This window comes from Lynx rufus, unplaced genomic scaffold (genome assembly GCF_022079265.1).
Source record: "Lynx rufus isolate CCGP_SWC_20201006 ecotype Redwood Valley unplaced genomic scaffold, mLynRuf1.p SCAF_4, whole genome shotgun sequence".
In the NCBI taxonomy this organism is placed as follows: Eukaryota; Metazoa; Chordata; class Mammalia; order Carnivora; family Felidae; genus Lynx; species Lynx rufus.
In genome coordinates, this window is record NW_025814856.1 from 48,665,642 (window position 1) to 48,679,156 (window position 13,515).

Consider the following 13,515-nt stretch of genomic DNA (forward strand, 5'->3'; position numbering starts at 1 on the left):
ATAGTGAGGGGTGCACTAATTATCTTTCTAGATGGAGATGTCTGAGTCCATGAAAGACATGAGTGCATTTACAATAATTATATTAAGATCTATTAACCCTGGATGAACTTCACCAACATTTGGACCTCTGGCTGGGAGACTTTACCCTTCCAAAATCTTTACCATAGTTTTCCCTTTTCTATTCTTCATGCCCATCCAGCAACTAGGAAGGACTGGAAAGAAAAAAAAATAGACAAATGCTTAGCTTTGCTGCTTCTACCAACCCTTGAGATTATATGCAGGAGAGGTACCTTTTAACAAAGTGACCAAATTCCTTATTTCCTGTAACAACAGGGAATAGCCCACTTCAGATGCCAGATGAAAGGACGAAAAACTTGTCATGGAGACCTTGTTGAACAATCAGTGACACTTTATGTAACTGAATCATTGTTGAGTGAAGGAGCCTCTAAGTTATTACACTGCGGGTACTTGGGACTTAGTAATTCTTGAGATTTCTCCTTTTTTTTTTTGTTAACGTTTACTTATTTTTGAGAGAGAGAGAGAGTGAGTGAGTGAGCAGGGGAGGAGAAGAAAGAGAGGGAGACACAGAATCCAAAGCAGGCTCAAGGATCTGAGCTGTCAGCACAGAGCCCAACATGGGGCTTGAACCCATGAACCACGAGATCATGACCTGAGTCGAAGTGGGATGCTTAGCCAACTGAGTAATCAAGGCTCCCGGCGATTTCTCCTTTTGTGTCACCTTACTGTTCTTCTGAGAGTTCAGTAATGGGTGTTAATAGGTTCTGTATATTTTATTAGTGTTGAAGTGTTATTGTTATAATAAAAGAAACAAAATACTTTTAGATAGGTATTAGTTTTATTTTATCACTTAGCCCTATCCTTTCTCCAGCTCTAAAGCAAGTGGAACTATGGATTCTACCCTCCAGCCATACATATTCCCCTGCTTTTTTCGAAAGCACCCCATGTTTTAGTTACTCTACACAGTGTTTTCACCATTTCCCCCACCCCCAGGAAAGGTTTTCTCTTGCTCCTTTCCTGGGGGGATATCTGTCTCCTGTCTTCCAATTAGCTTAAACAACATATCTTAGTCATATCTCCTTTAAATTTACAAATTAAATAGTTGTATTCTCCTCAGTGACCTTTCAGTATTTCATTCAAACCAGTTTTCCCCACCAAAGTGGTTTCTGGGGAATAATAATCATATAAAACTAAAATGAATGCAGATTTCTTTATATATTAGATCATCACACCCCTAAAACTGGTCTATCTAATTCTTATATCTACAGTTCCTAAATTAACAAACTTAAAAAAAAATCTGGTCCTATAGTACTGGCATAGAATTGTATTACCTGAATTAAATACTAAGTATTTATTACATGGGAATCTTACAAATCATCCTATCTGCATTAATAAACAGTTGCTAATGCTTGTTTACTCAGAACATGAGCCATATAGAAGCTAAAATAAAGAACATAGTTTTCCCTCCCTGTAGAAGGGAATAAAAAGTAAATAAGGAATTTTTTTCAAGTAAGCCTCTTTCAGGGAATCAGAGGATCAGCCCAGATTTAACTTCATCTTCTGGAACATCTACATCTGTAGTCTTCTACAATGAGAATTAATGTACCTACAGTCCTGCCATACCCTGAAAGGGGCTTCTGAATCCTTCAGCAAAGATTGTATCATGTTCAGTAGCATTTCTGTTTAGTGCACTTTATTGTGCCCTGACTTTCTGAGAACTGGAATTCATATGACACATAGTTCACTACAATATTTAATTAACTGTAATACTCCATTTTCTTTTTTTTTTTTAATTTTTAATGTTTACTATTTATTTTTGAGAGAGACACAAGCAGGGGAGGGGCAGAGAGAGCGGGAAACACTGAATCTAAAGCAGGCTCCAGGCCCTGAGCTGTCAGCACAGAGCCCAGACTGGGGCCTTGAACCCACCAATCATGAGATCATGACCTGAGCCAAAGTTGGATACTTACCGGACTGAGCTACCAGGTGCCCCTGTAATACTCCATTTTCAAGCATCCTGAATAATCAAGATTATTGGACTATAGCACACTTATAAAGGTGGCAATGGTTCTCAGAAAATAAATTCAGATTTCATTTTATTTTCTTCTCCACTTTAAGAAGTTCCTGGTTGGGGCGCCTGGGTGGCTCAGTCAGTTAAGCGTCCGACTTTGGCTCAGGTCATGATCTCGCGGTTCGTGAGTTCAAGCCCCGCGTCAGGCTCTGTGCTGATGGCTCAGAGCCTGGAGCCTGTTTCAGATTCTGTGTCTCCCTCTCTCTCTGACCCTCCCCCATTCATGCTCTGTCTCTCTCTGTTTCAAAAATAAATGAACGTTAAAAAATTAAAAAAACAAAAAAAACAAGAAGTTCCTGGCTGTGTCCATGTAAAGGACTTTGCATTGTAGTAGCTTGTATCTGTGCATTCTATTGAGAAACCAGATAATTGCAGGTGACTGGGAAACACACACAGCTTTGATAATTGGAACAGATTGGCAAGTAGAAGAGAAAACATGCAAAGCTGAGTTTACAAGACATTAAAAATATCTCTTCATTTTTATTTTGTGACCACAGTATGATGACTCCAACTGGTCTTTTCCACAGATAATCCTCCACTGGTTCAGCCAAAGCAATTTTGCACTCTCCACCCCCCACCCCCACTCCCCAACCCCACGTACAGACAGGGATATCTTGCATTGTCTGCATTCATTTTTGACAGTGACAACCTCAGGATGTGCTACTGGCACCTAATGACAGAGGTCAGGGATGCTACTAACCATCCTACACAGAACAGGAGAGTTCATCTCCTTACCACCACAAAGGCTTATCTGAACCCAGATATCAATAGTAGCAAGGTCTAGGAGCCCTGATCTATAGCGATTTGACATTTATGTTGCTAGCGGAATACCTCAAAAGTCAGCCTTTAGTGTTTGGTAAACCAAACTCTAGGCATGAGATTCTGGCCCTTATGGCCTTAAAAGAGACCTGGGATCAAATCTAATAAATATGAAAAATGTTAAACACTTACTGTGGTTACTTTTTATTCATATATGGTTGTAGGAATACTTGCCAGAGATAACTCAGGGATGTGTAGGATCAGGAAGGACCATGAAAGATTATAAAAATCACCCCCCTCCCTGTTTTCTTCTATTTCTCTAATAAAGTATATGCCGATGATTTCTGTGGTGCCATGTCGGAGTAGCAGGGAGGTTTCCATTGTACTTTGTCACTGAATGCTATGGAGATATGGGTGGAGATACTTCTCCAATCAACAGAAGTTCTCAGGGAGCTATATGCTACATACACATATATCCCCAGACACACTTTTAAGTAGGGTGCTTATTTAAGCAAATAGAACCAGACAAAACAGCATTGTATGCCAGTATGACATGTAAAAATATTGTTTTGTAGGTATTTCACCTTTACCCTGTGATGTAGGTTGGGCTTATATGATTAACCCCATTTTATGGATAGAGATATAACCCTAGAGAGCTTGTTTAACTTGTCTAGCAGTAACTTGTGCTATCACTGTTTTGGCTGCTATTAATCATCTACAAAGTCCCAGCTTTCTCTTGACTTTTTATGGTTCATGAGAAATGTGGATCAACAAGCTGTAAGTGACATAGAGAAGTTCTAAGGACATTTCCTAACCATTCCTAATATTTGCTATCTATGGGATGTGTAAGATACTAGGTGGCCCCATTTTGCATTGATACTGCATCTCATTTTTTCACATTGGGCTGGTGAGGTCATGTCCTTTTCCTTGACTCACCTTTGTGGCTACAGAAATCCTGTGTTCTGTTTGGCCACATGTGCCAACATCTGGACTCTGAATTACAGTTATCTTTACATCAACTCTAGAAACTTGGAGATGAGGAAGGCAAAACAGAATATTCATGACAGTAACATTTTTACCTGTTACACGTTGTTGCAGAAATCCATGAGGTTATATATGTAAAGAAGCACACATCTAAAAGTCCAGTATATAGAGAGATTTAATAAAGCAATAGCAATAAAATCAATAACACATAAACCTTTTTACACATGTATTATACAAATTTGATTGGCAGTCCACACGTAGAACTCTTGGCTCTCAAGAAGATGGTTTTTACCACTCACAAAATGTTGAAGGTGTTATGAAGTTAAAGAAATGAAAGATGAAAGAAAAAAATTGCAATACTTAATGATAATCTCTGTCATGAACAATTTAAAGTTGAGTGAAACTCCAGATTGTAGATAGATTGGGAGTTATTAATCATTACTAAGTGTTTTGAAAGAAATAAATACTACCAGAAATCCATATTAAAGCCCAACCATCCAAATATGTACTGAGATATTATTGAGAGAAGAGGTAAGTATGAAGTGAGGAGAATGATGCTTCAAAGAATGAACCTGAAAGGGTTATTCATTCATTTTCCCTTTTGGGGGATCCATATCAATAAAGCTTAATAAGAACTAAGAGTGAAATTGCTGCTAACTGTGAACTTAATAATGCCCCACTGGGAGTTCATTAATATCTCAACAGGTACACTGAAACATTATCTTAATTGCACATGATACTTTCAAAAATTGCCTTTTACAATTTTTGTGGAAACTGCCCTCTAGAATAAGCATTAGTACATTTTGCATTGCCTTCCCTAGCTATGCAGATTTCCCAGGAACATGGAACTGTAAACCTTATTCACTTTTACAAAACTAAGAAGTTCCCAGGTGACTGACCTTGTCACAGGCACTGTCCTTAGAATATAAAGAAGAGGAAGCTCAAAATGCACCAAATCAATTTCAGGTCCTTCCTTTTTTCTAAAAAAGTGAAGTGGTTCCTTCATTTTATAAATGTTGAGGAATGTATTTTGAAGAGAATCGAGTTTGTGTTGGAGTAGCGGTGACCATTTGGATTTTAAAAATATTAATGTAATCACTTCCAAATCTGGACTTTGGTCTTCAGTTATTTTGACAGACTTTGACACTATGATCATGCTTAGAGGAGTGCTGTTTCCAAGCCCAAGAGATCCCTTTGCCTAGAAGTGTTTGACTTTGTAGTAATTATGGGATAAAATTAAATTTAGTAGAGTTCAATCTTGTCAACACTTGGAAAGCAAAAGTGCATCACACACTCATTTGATTTTCTATTAGAAATGACATGGAATTATTTTCTCTAGCTTTGTTTAATATATTCCTTCTTTTTCCTCCTGTTTTGATTTGATAATGGCAATGTTAACATAAAGTAAAAGCATTTAACTGGAACCAAGGACCTGGGATGCCAAACACTAATTGCTTCTTGCGTCTGACATCCAAGCCTGGTTGTATAAGGGAGAAAAGCTAAGGAGACAGCAGGGCAGAATGACCCTGTTTAAAATGATAAATTTAAGTATGTTTTGCAGAGTTAGACTGAACTCTGGCTGCTTCCTGGAGGTGTCTTGAATTGTCAAGTCTCAGGCCTAAGAGAAAAAACAGAATGAACAGTTGAAATGACTCCCTAGATCCCTTTACCTTTACCTACATTCCAGTGATGAGGAAGGTACTCCTAAGGACTCATGGGCCAAGGATAAATAAAAAGGGTGAAAGAAGTTGTTTGCTTCCATGCTTAAAGCTGCCAGTCAGTCACAGGTCCGACAAGGGCAGGGATAACTCCCATAAACTGTGAGTCTCTCTTGCCACCCATCCAGGTAGATGAGGGATTCTGTTCTCTTATCGTTATTCTATTCATTCGTTGGCTGGCTTACTCATTCACAGTGCTGTCCAGTGGTGATAAAATGAACAAAGTCTTTGCTCTTTGTGAGGGTAAGTACTCTCCAGGAAAGGTGAGCAGGATAAACAGATAATTACACAGATAACTAACAGTGTACCCAGAAAGTTGTGACACTTGTTTCCAAAGGAAACCACAGCATTTCAGAACTCCTCATTGACCTTGCTATGAACTCCTGCTTTCTAGGGTGAATATTGAAGATTAGGAGAGAGCCCTGTGCATCTCCTAGTGATTGCTGTGTTCCAAGAACTGGATGTAAATTAACTTGATTATTTTTTCTGTCCACCGAACAAATCCATTACCACAATCACTTGTATTGTGGGGTACAAGTATTAAAAACTTGAATGTTTTTAGAAGTGCAGAGAATGTAAGTTATATTTAAATGTCTTTTTTTTTTTTTTTTTTTGAGAGAGAGCAAGTGCTTGGGGAGGAGTGTCACAGGGAGACAGAGAGAGAATCTTAAGCAGGTTCCATGCTCAATGCAGAGCCCAGTGCAGGGCTCAGTCTCCCTACCCTGGGACCATGCCCTGAGTCAAAATTAAGATTCAGATGCTCAACTGACTGAGGCTCCCAAGCACCCCCCAAATTCTTGAAATGAGTTTTCCACTGGCCTTAATTCTCTTAGATTTATAGGAATTCTTAGGATCTTAAATGTTCATATATATTTTAAAAGTTAAATTAAGAACTCAGTAAATTGGGATTTTTGTTTGGTTGGTGTTGTTTCCTTTTTCTGTTTTAAGAGTAAGATATAGGTTTGGGAAATGTCGCATCTGATAATTGAAGAATGATGGGTTTATTGCTGTTTTTATTTGTTTGCTTTTCAATGTTTAAAAAGGGTCCAGATTGGCTTCTACATAACTTTGAAATGACTACTTTCTGGTGTGAGAACTATTCAAAAACTTGATTACTTGAAACAAATTTCCATCTTGTGATTATTGTCACTTTGATTCATACCTTGGGAGAAATAATTGTAGAAACGAAATTTTTCTCTTTTTTAAATTTTTTAACATTTATTTCTGAGAGAGAGAGACACACACACACACACACACACACACACACACACACACAGAATGCAAGTGGGGGAGGGGCATAAAGGGAGGGAGACACAGAATTTGAGGCAGGCTCCAGGCTCTGAGCTGTCAGCCCAGAGCCTGATGTAGGGCTCGAACTTATGAACTGTGAGATCATGACCTGAGTCAAAGTCAGATGCTCAACCGACTGAGCCACCCAGGTGCCCCTTGATTTTATTAAAAAAAAAAAAAAAAGACTTGGTGGAGAGGTATATTTTTTCAACTATTTGGAGACATGTATAGTAAGTACTATGAGTTCTAGCTGAAGACTGTATGTTGTCAAAATAAGATTTTAACTGATAATCTTAATTCTTCCTTTGACTATACATTTTTCAAGATGAGAAATAAGAATAAATTCTAGTTGATTTTAAACACTCACTGTGGATAAATGTGAACAAGGAAATCTATTTTCACCTCTATCATTTCTGTTTTCCTGGATATTCTAGCTGATGTAATTAAAAAATAAAACTAAATGAATTTTTATAATATGAGTTCCTTACCTGAAAATCCCAAGAAAATAAACCGAAAGCTATTAAAACTAATAAGAATTTTAACAAGGGTGTAAGTCACAAAGTAAATATACAAAATTAATAGATTCCTATATACCAGCAATAAATAGAAAACAAAATGAAAATGTTATATCATTCATAATGCAATAAAAATAGCAATTATCTAGAAATAAAGTTAATATTAATTATCTAGAAATAAAGTTAACAGTGTGCAAGGCCTACATGGAGACAGTCATAAAGTTTTACTAATAGAAAAGAATGAACAACAAAATGGATAAAAATAGTTATTTTCCCATAAGGGAAAATAAAATATTATAAATATATCAATTCTTCCCACATTAATTTATAAATATAATGCAATTCTCATCAAAATCTTAATGGAACTTTATTATAAACTTGAAAAAAATATGCTAAAATTTCAGCTGGAAAACTAAACAGTGTGATTGCCCATGGTAATTTATAAAAGAACAGTTATGAAGAGAGGATACATTCCAACTAATATAGCCTTAAACACTCTAAGCTTATAAGAACTAAAATAGTAAAACACTGTCCTAAGACTTGGAAGATAGAAAAATGGAATAAGTAGAGAATTCACCCTGGTGATCCAAGGATATTTAAGGATTTAAGCTGTGGGGTACCCAGATGGCTCAGTTGGTTAAATGTCCAACTCTTGATTTCAGCTCTGGTCAAGATCTCATGGTTTATGAGATCAAGCCCTGCATTGGGCTCTGTTTTGACAGCGTGGAGCTTACTTGGTTCTCTCTCTCTCTGTCTCTGTCTCTCTGTCTCTCTCTCTCTCTCTCTCTCTCTCTCTGTCTCTCTCTCTCTCTCTCTCTCTCTCTCTCTCTCTCTCTCTCTCTCACACACACACACACACACACTAAATAAACTTAAAAAAATTAAGATGTGACAAGAGATAGTCTTTGCCATAAGTATAGACTGCTGCTCTACCATCTATAATGATTCCAAATAATTTCAATATAGGGAAATATTTAAACGTATTTCCCTAAATATTTCTGTCACATTGGTGGGGGTAGGGGCTTGAACAATATTCTAACAAAATATTCAGGGATATCTACAGAGAATTGAATTAGCTTTGAAGATTCTTTTTTCTTCTAATAGCAAAAACTTAGTAAGTGTTTTAAAATTTAACAATAAATGTTAGGTTTAGATGAGCAGAATATTCTACAATGAAAAAGAGAGAGAAAGACAAATGAAAGGGTCAGGGGGAGGGAAGAAGAGATTAAGACCCACATTTTTATAGTTAGTAATATGTATATCCATACCCAAATGCACACACAAAAATGAGAGACAAATTGTTAACAGGGATGAAGGTATTAAAGTTATTTCTTCTTTTTGTTTTCTAAGAAAAAGCACAAACTCATTCTAAACAACTACAATGGATTGTAGATGTTTTCATTCCTATTTTGGACTCATCATTAGTGAAAACCATGTTTGTGTGATAGGTTTTTATGAAGAGCAGAGAATAATAAAATAAGATGAAAATTTAGTCATCTGATTCAGATGAAAAGTGCTTTAGTTTTTTTTTTTTAGAGGCTTTTTTAAAGTTTATTCTGAGAGAGAGCACGCATGCAAACAGGGAAGGGGCAGAGAGAGAGAGAGAGGGAGAGAATCCCCAGCGGGCTCTGTTCTCTCACTTGGAGCCAGATGTGGGGCTTGAACTCAGAAACTATGAGATCATGACCTGAGCTGAAATCAAGAGTCAGATGCTTAACCAAGAGAGCCACCCAGGTGACCCCCCCCCATGTTCTTTTTAATCAGAGAAAGGAAGTTTCAACAAGAGATGAAATACCTACTTTCTATAGCCAAAGTGTCACTACACTAAATTTTCTTCACCAAGAGATCAATTCTGCATTTCCGTAGGAGATTGGCAAGAGGGGAGGGTTTCAGTAACAGAAAGAAAAAGTAGCGCTAAGGTATCAAGGAGAGTGTGAAGGTCAATAACTGAAGACGACTAATAAAATTTGGCCAGTTGTAGGTACCAGTTATAACACATACTTCAAAATAATTACTTTGTATGCTTAAACATTCTTTTGAAAATAAGTAAATATACAACATAATACTTAAATAAATGCATAGATCATATTTCATAGGTTACATAAATTCTTGCAGTCCTTCATCTCTTACTTTGAGGAGGCATGTCCTTATGCAGCTATATTTTTATCACAGAAATGAAACCCATTTGTTCTTTCATTCCTTATTCTAGCATATGCATAATGTAGAAATAAGTACACTGTACATAAGATGTTTGCATGATCCTAAAGGACTATATGAGTCTTAACCTGGGAGCATCTTATTTATTATGAAGAACTAGACCACATATAGTGACCACTTTCAATGGGTGCAGGTAGTGAGGGAAGCAATCTGTTTCACCAGGATTTTCATTACTGAATTTGGGTACAGTTTAGAAAATGTACTAGCATTGGGAGTGCTCCATAATTCTGATATTTTACAGCAGCTACATAAATGCAAATTCAAGTAGAGGACTGGATGTATCTTCATTAGCGCTGTTTCAAAGGTAGAAAGGGATTTTGGCAGTAAAGACATCTGTGCAACAGCACGAAGCTTTTACATTTTCACAAGTTGAAACTGATGGAAATGAATTGACATGCTTGGCTTCTTTCCTTTTTATTTCTTATATGAAAAAGTCTCTCTCTCCCACCCCCCACCTCTCTCCCTCTCTCTTTGTCCATTCCTTAATCTATTTCCTTTTTTTCTGCCTAGAGTTCTTATTCAGTTGATGTTTTCCTACCTAAAATTTGTAAGCTTGGGACTATAAATGAAACATAGGGAGCTCATTCTACTGAGATATTTGTATAAGCTTCAACAAGACGTTTACATAAAATGTTTGAATAACAGTCTAAGATTGATCACTAAAAAACTTTCAGTGGCTCTGTAGTCAGTTCTGTGGACAGAAATTGTCCTGAACTCTAGTAATCTACTTCCCTTCTTTGTCTTATTCTTCTTATTAAAATGTTTTACCAGCGATTCAACAAAGTATGGTAGTTAAGAGTTCACAAGTTCACACAGAGGCACTCCCAGGTGTGGGTGCTGCTCTGTCTTACAACTTTGTGACTTAACACAAGGTCATATTATTCTACTTCCAAGTTTCAATTTCCTCTTATGTAAAATGAGGTAATAATAGTATAGAATATTTACTGATGGTTGGATAAGTTCATGCATATAAACTTTTAGAACATAGCTGGCAGTAGGAAAGAGTTCGGTAAATAGTAGAGATCATTTCTAAAGTGATAATGATAGGAATGTATAAAACTATGTCCTTCCCTTAGGACAATGAGGGGAATGTGATAATGTGTCACAGAGAACTTGGGAAGTCAAATGAGGGGAATGTGTTAACTTAGGAAACACACCGTTCTCTGTTTGGATTATCATTGCCCCCATGTATTAATCAACCAGTCTGTCCCAGTCATCATGCTAAGCAATGTATAATCATTATTCTTATCCCTCAAAACAAACTTTTATTAATGATAGCTCATTAAGAAGTAAACTAACTTCGCCAAGGTAAACACTCATGAAGAGAAACATCAGGCTTTGATTCTAGATCTTGTCAATACTAAAGCCCATTTTATTTCCACTGTACCTCACTACCCCTGTCTCAGGATGTTGCTCCTCATCTGGAGACTGAGGCTTTCTCACACTGATTTGAGGCTTTGGATCAGTGACAGTGCCCCCAATGGTCATGGAGAAAAAGTACATCAAGGGTGGACTGCATGGTGGGTCATCTACTGCCAAGGCCATATGACTTAACAGTAATGCAGACCTAGGAAAATTGGTAGAGGAATGAGCTTTCAGAGGTGGTAACCAGCTTTAAACAACACTGTTTGGTTTAGGAATAGATTAATATTGAGTAGAATTTTTTGAGGGCTCAAGCAATCACCTTGAGTGTAGCTTTGGCATCTTTGGAGCAGAGTTGACTATTGGGCTTGGCTTGAAGAGAGATCAAAACTGGCCTTTAGATACTTGAGAAATACTTATGATAAAGCAAGGGTGAGTTCTTGGAGAGAATACAGGCAGAATTTTGTGAAGTTGCTCATTTTTATAGGTGGACTAATGCATGCTAGTGTTAGCCTATTGCATGCTAGTGTTAGAAGAATGAGGGGACAGAGCTTGTAATGGTCATTAGTGAGAGGTCCTGAGGTTAGGACCTAAGACAGGGTCCTAACTGATTGTTATTTCAGGGCTTCCCCTTGGGTATTTGGAATCCCAAGCAAACATTTTTTTACAGGGCCTCTTTATTTATACGTAATTTGACTGAACTAAAATCAGAGTGTCAGGCCTACTTAGGTAGCCTTATCTCATGTAATCCTAAGAAAAAGTACTATACCAGGTATGGGGAGCAATCTGCATGTTAGGCTACCCTCCTGGAACTGGGTCCCTGCTATGGGGCCCTAGGATGATCCTTATAAGTATAAGTTCTAGAGCTCCTTGGGGCATCTGGTTAATCCTGTGTAAGGTAGAGGGCCAGAGGATTCTTTAAGTGGGAAAAATGGGAATCAGACCCCCATGCAGGCTCCATGCAGGCAGGAATGCCAACCCTCTACCATCACCCAAAGAGGAGCTTAGAGAACTTTAAAGAAGGCCCTCCAAAGTGCAGGGACCACTGATGTAAAGGCCTTGTGGCAGAGAGCCTCCAGCCTGGTTCTAAGGGTGTTATTTAGCTACTTTATGACATTTTTTGAAAAGTCCATGAAATAATGCATGCAGCTTGCTTAGACATTTCCTCACAGGTGATTGGTACTCAATGTTAGACGTCTGATGACATGTACCAATATTCATGGGCTTTGTCAACTATACCGATCCTATGCAAACTCCAGTTAGGCGATTGTGTTTCTGTTGTGGTGGTGATGATGGTTTCTAATAGTTTATAAGAAGCAAAGCATGATTCTGAATGTTTGTGAGAATGTTTACAAAGTTTGTTTTCCTAACTACCATGACTCATGTGATTTCCATGCCATCCTCATTCCCTCTTCTACAGAGGAGGAAACAAAAGGCCAAAGCACAAAAGTACCACCTTTTGTGCTGTCAGAAGGTGATTGGTTGCATTTAGGTGGTTTACAGTTACCGGGTGCAACGTCTTTGGACGTTGAGCAAGCCCTGTATTGTGAGTCAGTGGTCATAAGTATAAATAAATCTCTCACATCCGGGTGGTGTGCTCTCTCATGTGGTGCTTTCTTTTCTTTCCAGATCCCCCAGATCAGTTACGCATCAACGGCACCTGAGTTAAGTGATGACAGGCGCTACGACTTCTTCTCTCGTGTGGTCCCACCTGACTCCTTCCAAGCTCAGGCTATGGTGGACATTGTAAAGGCCCTAGGCTGGAATTATGTGTCTACCCTTGCATCTGAAGGAAGTTACGGAGAGAAAGGTGTGGAATCCTTCACGCAGATTTCCAAAGAGGCAGGTAGGAAGAGATTGCAATGGTCAAGATGACCCTCTTCACATACCTGTGGCTTGTAGTGTTCTTCTCAATCTTTACTAAACACACACTGTACATAATCACCATAGCCCTACTCTCATATTCCCTACTGCCTGTTAAGTGAATTTGTAAAGACTTCATTTATAACACTTTGCCATTTTTGAAGAGAATATTTTCAAAAGTGTGAAACTGAAGTACTTGAAAGTATTAGTAGCAGAAGTGGAGAAAAGATGCTGTGCACTAAATTTGGTATCTTATTTCTGTGTAATGAATAACAGTGTGGATTGCAGCCTGCATACAGAAGACTAAGACAGTATTGCTAAATGTGCCTCTCCACACATACCCTTCCTCTCTGCCCCTCTCCAAAATACATAGAATTATTTAGAAGCATGAGACCCTGGTCATGGTGGCCCTTTGCTTTGAAGAGAAATGACAGTGATAGCTCTGAATTACTTGTCCAAAATAAAGTTAAATAAATTATCTAGGCTATAGCCTGTATTTAGACAAATAATCTTTGGAACTTTAGATTATTTTGAGAAAAATGGTTCAATTAAGTAGTGCTTGTAGTAGATTCTTTTATGTTTATTTATCTCAAAATGGAAGTAAAGGGTTCAGCTGTTTGGCCAGCTGGTTTTCATTGGGCAGATTTTGAAAAATGAGATAAAATTCTTGCACGTAGAAATTCTGGCAATAAATATTTAGACTTCCCCTAATGGTAAT

General features: G+C 37.8%; 1 protein-coding gene across 1 annotated transcript in view; it reads left to right on the plus strand.

Annotated features, from left to right (window-relative positions):
- The window catches only part of GRM7 (glutamate metabotropic receptor 7), an 811,284-nt gene that overhangs the window by 264,846 nt on the left and 532,923 nt on the right, over positions 1-13,515 (plus strand). The window contains exon 2 of the mRNA XM_047096787.1: positions 12,564-12,780. Within this exon, the coding sequence (XP_046952743.1) occupies positions 12,564-12,780 (217 nt within the window). The remainder of the gene's footprint in view (positions 1-12,563; positions 12,781-13,515) is intronic.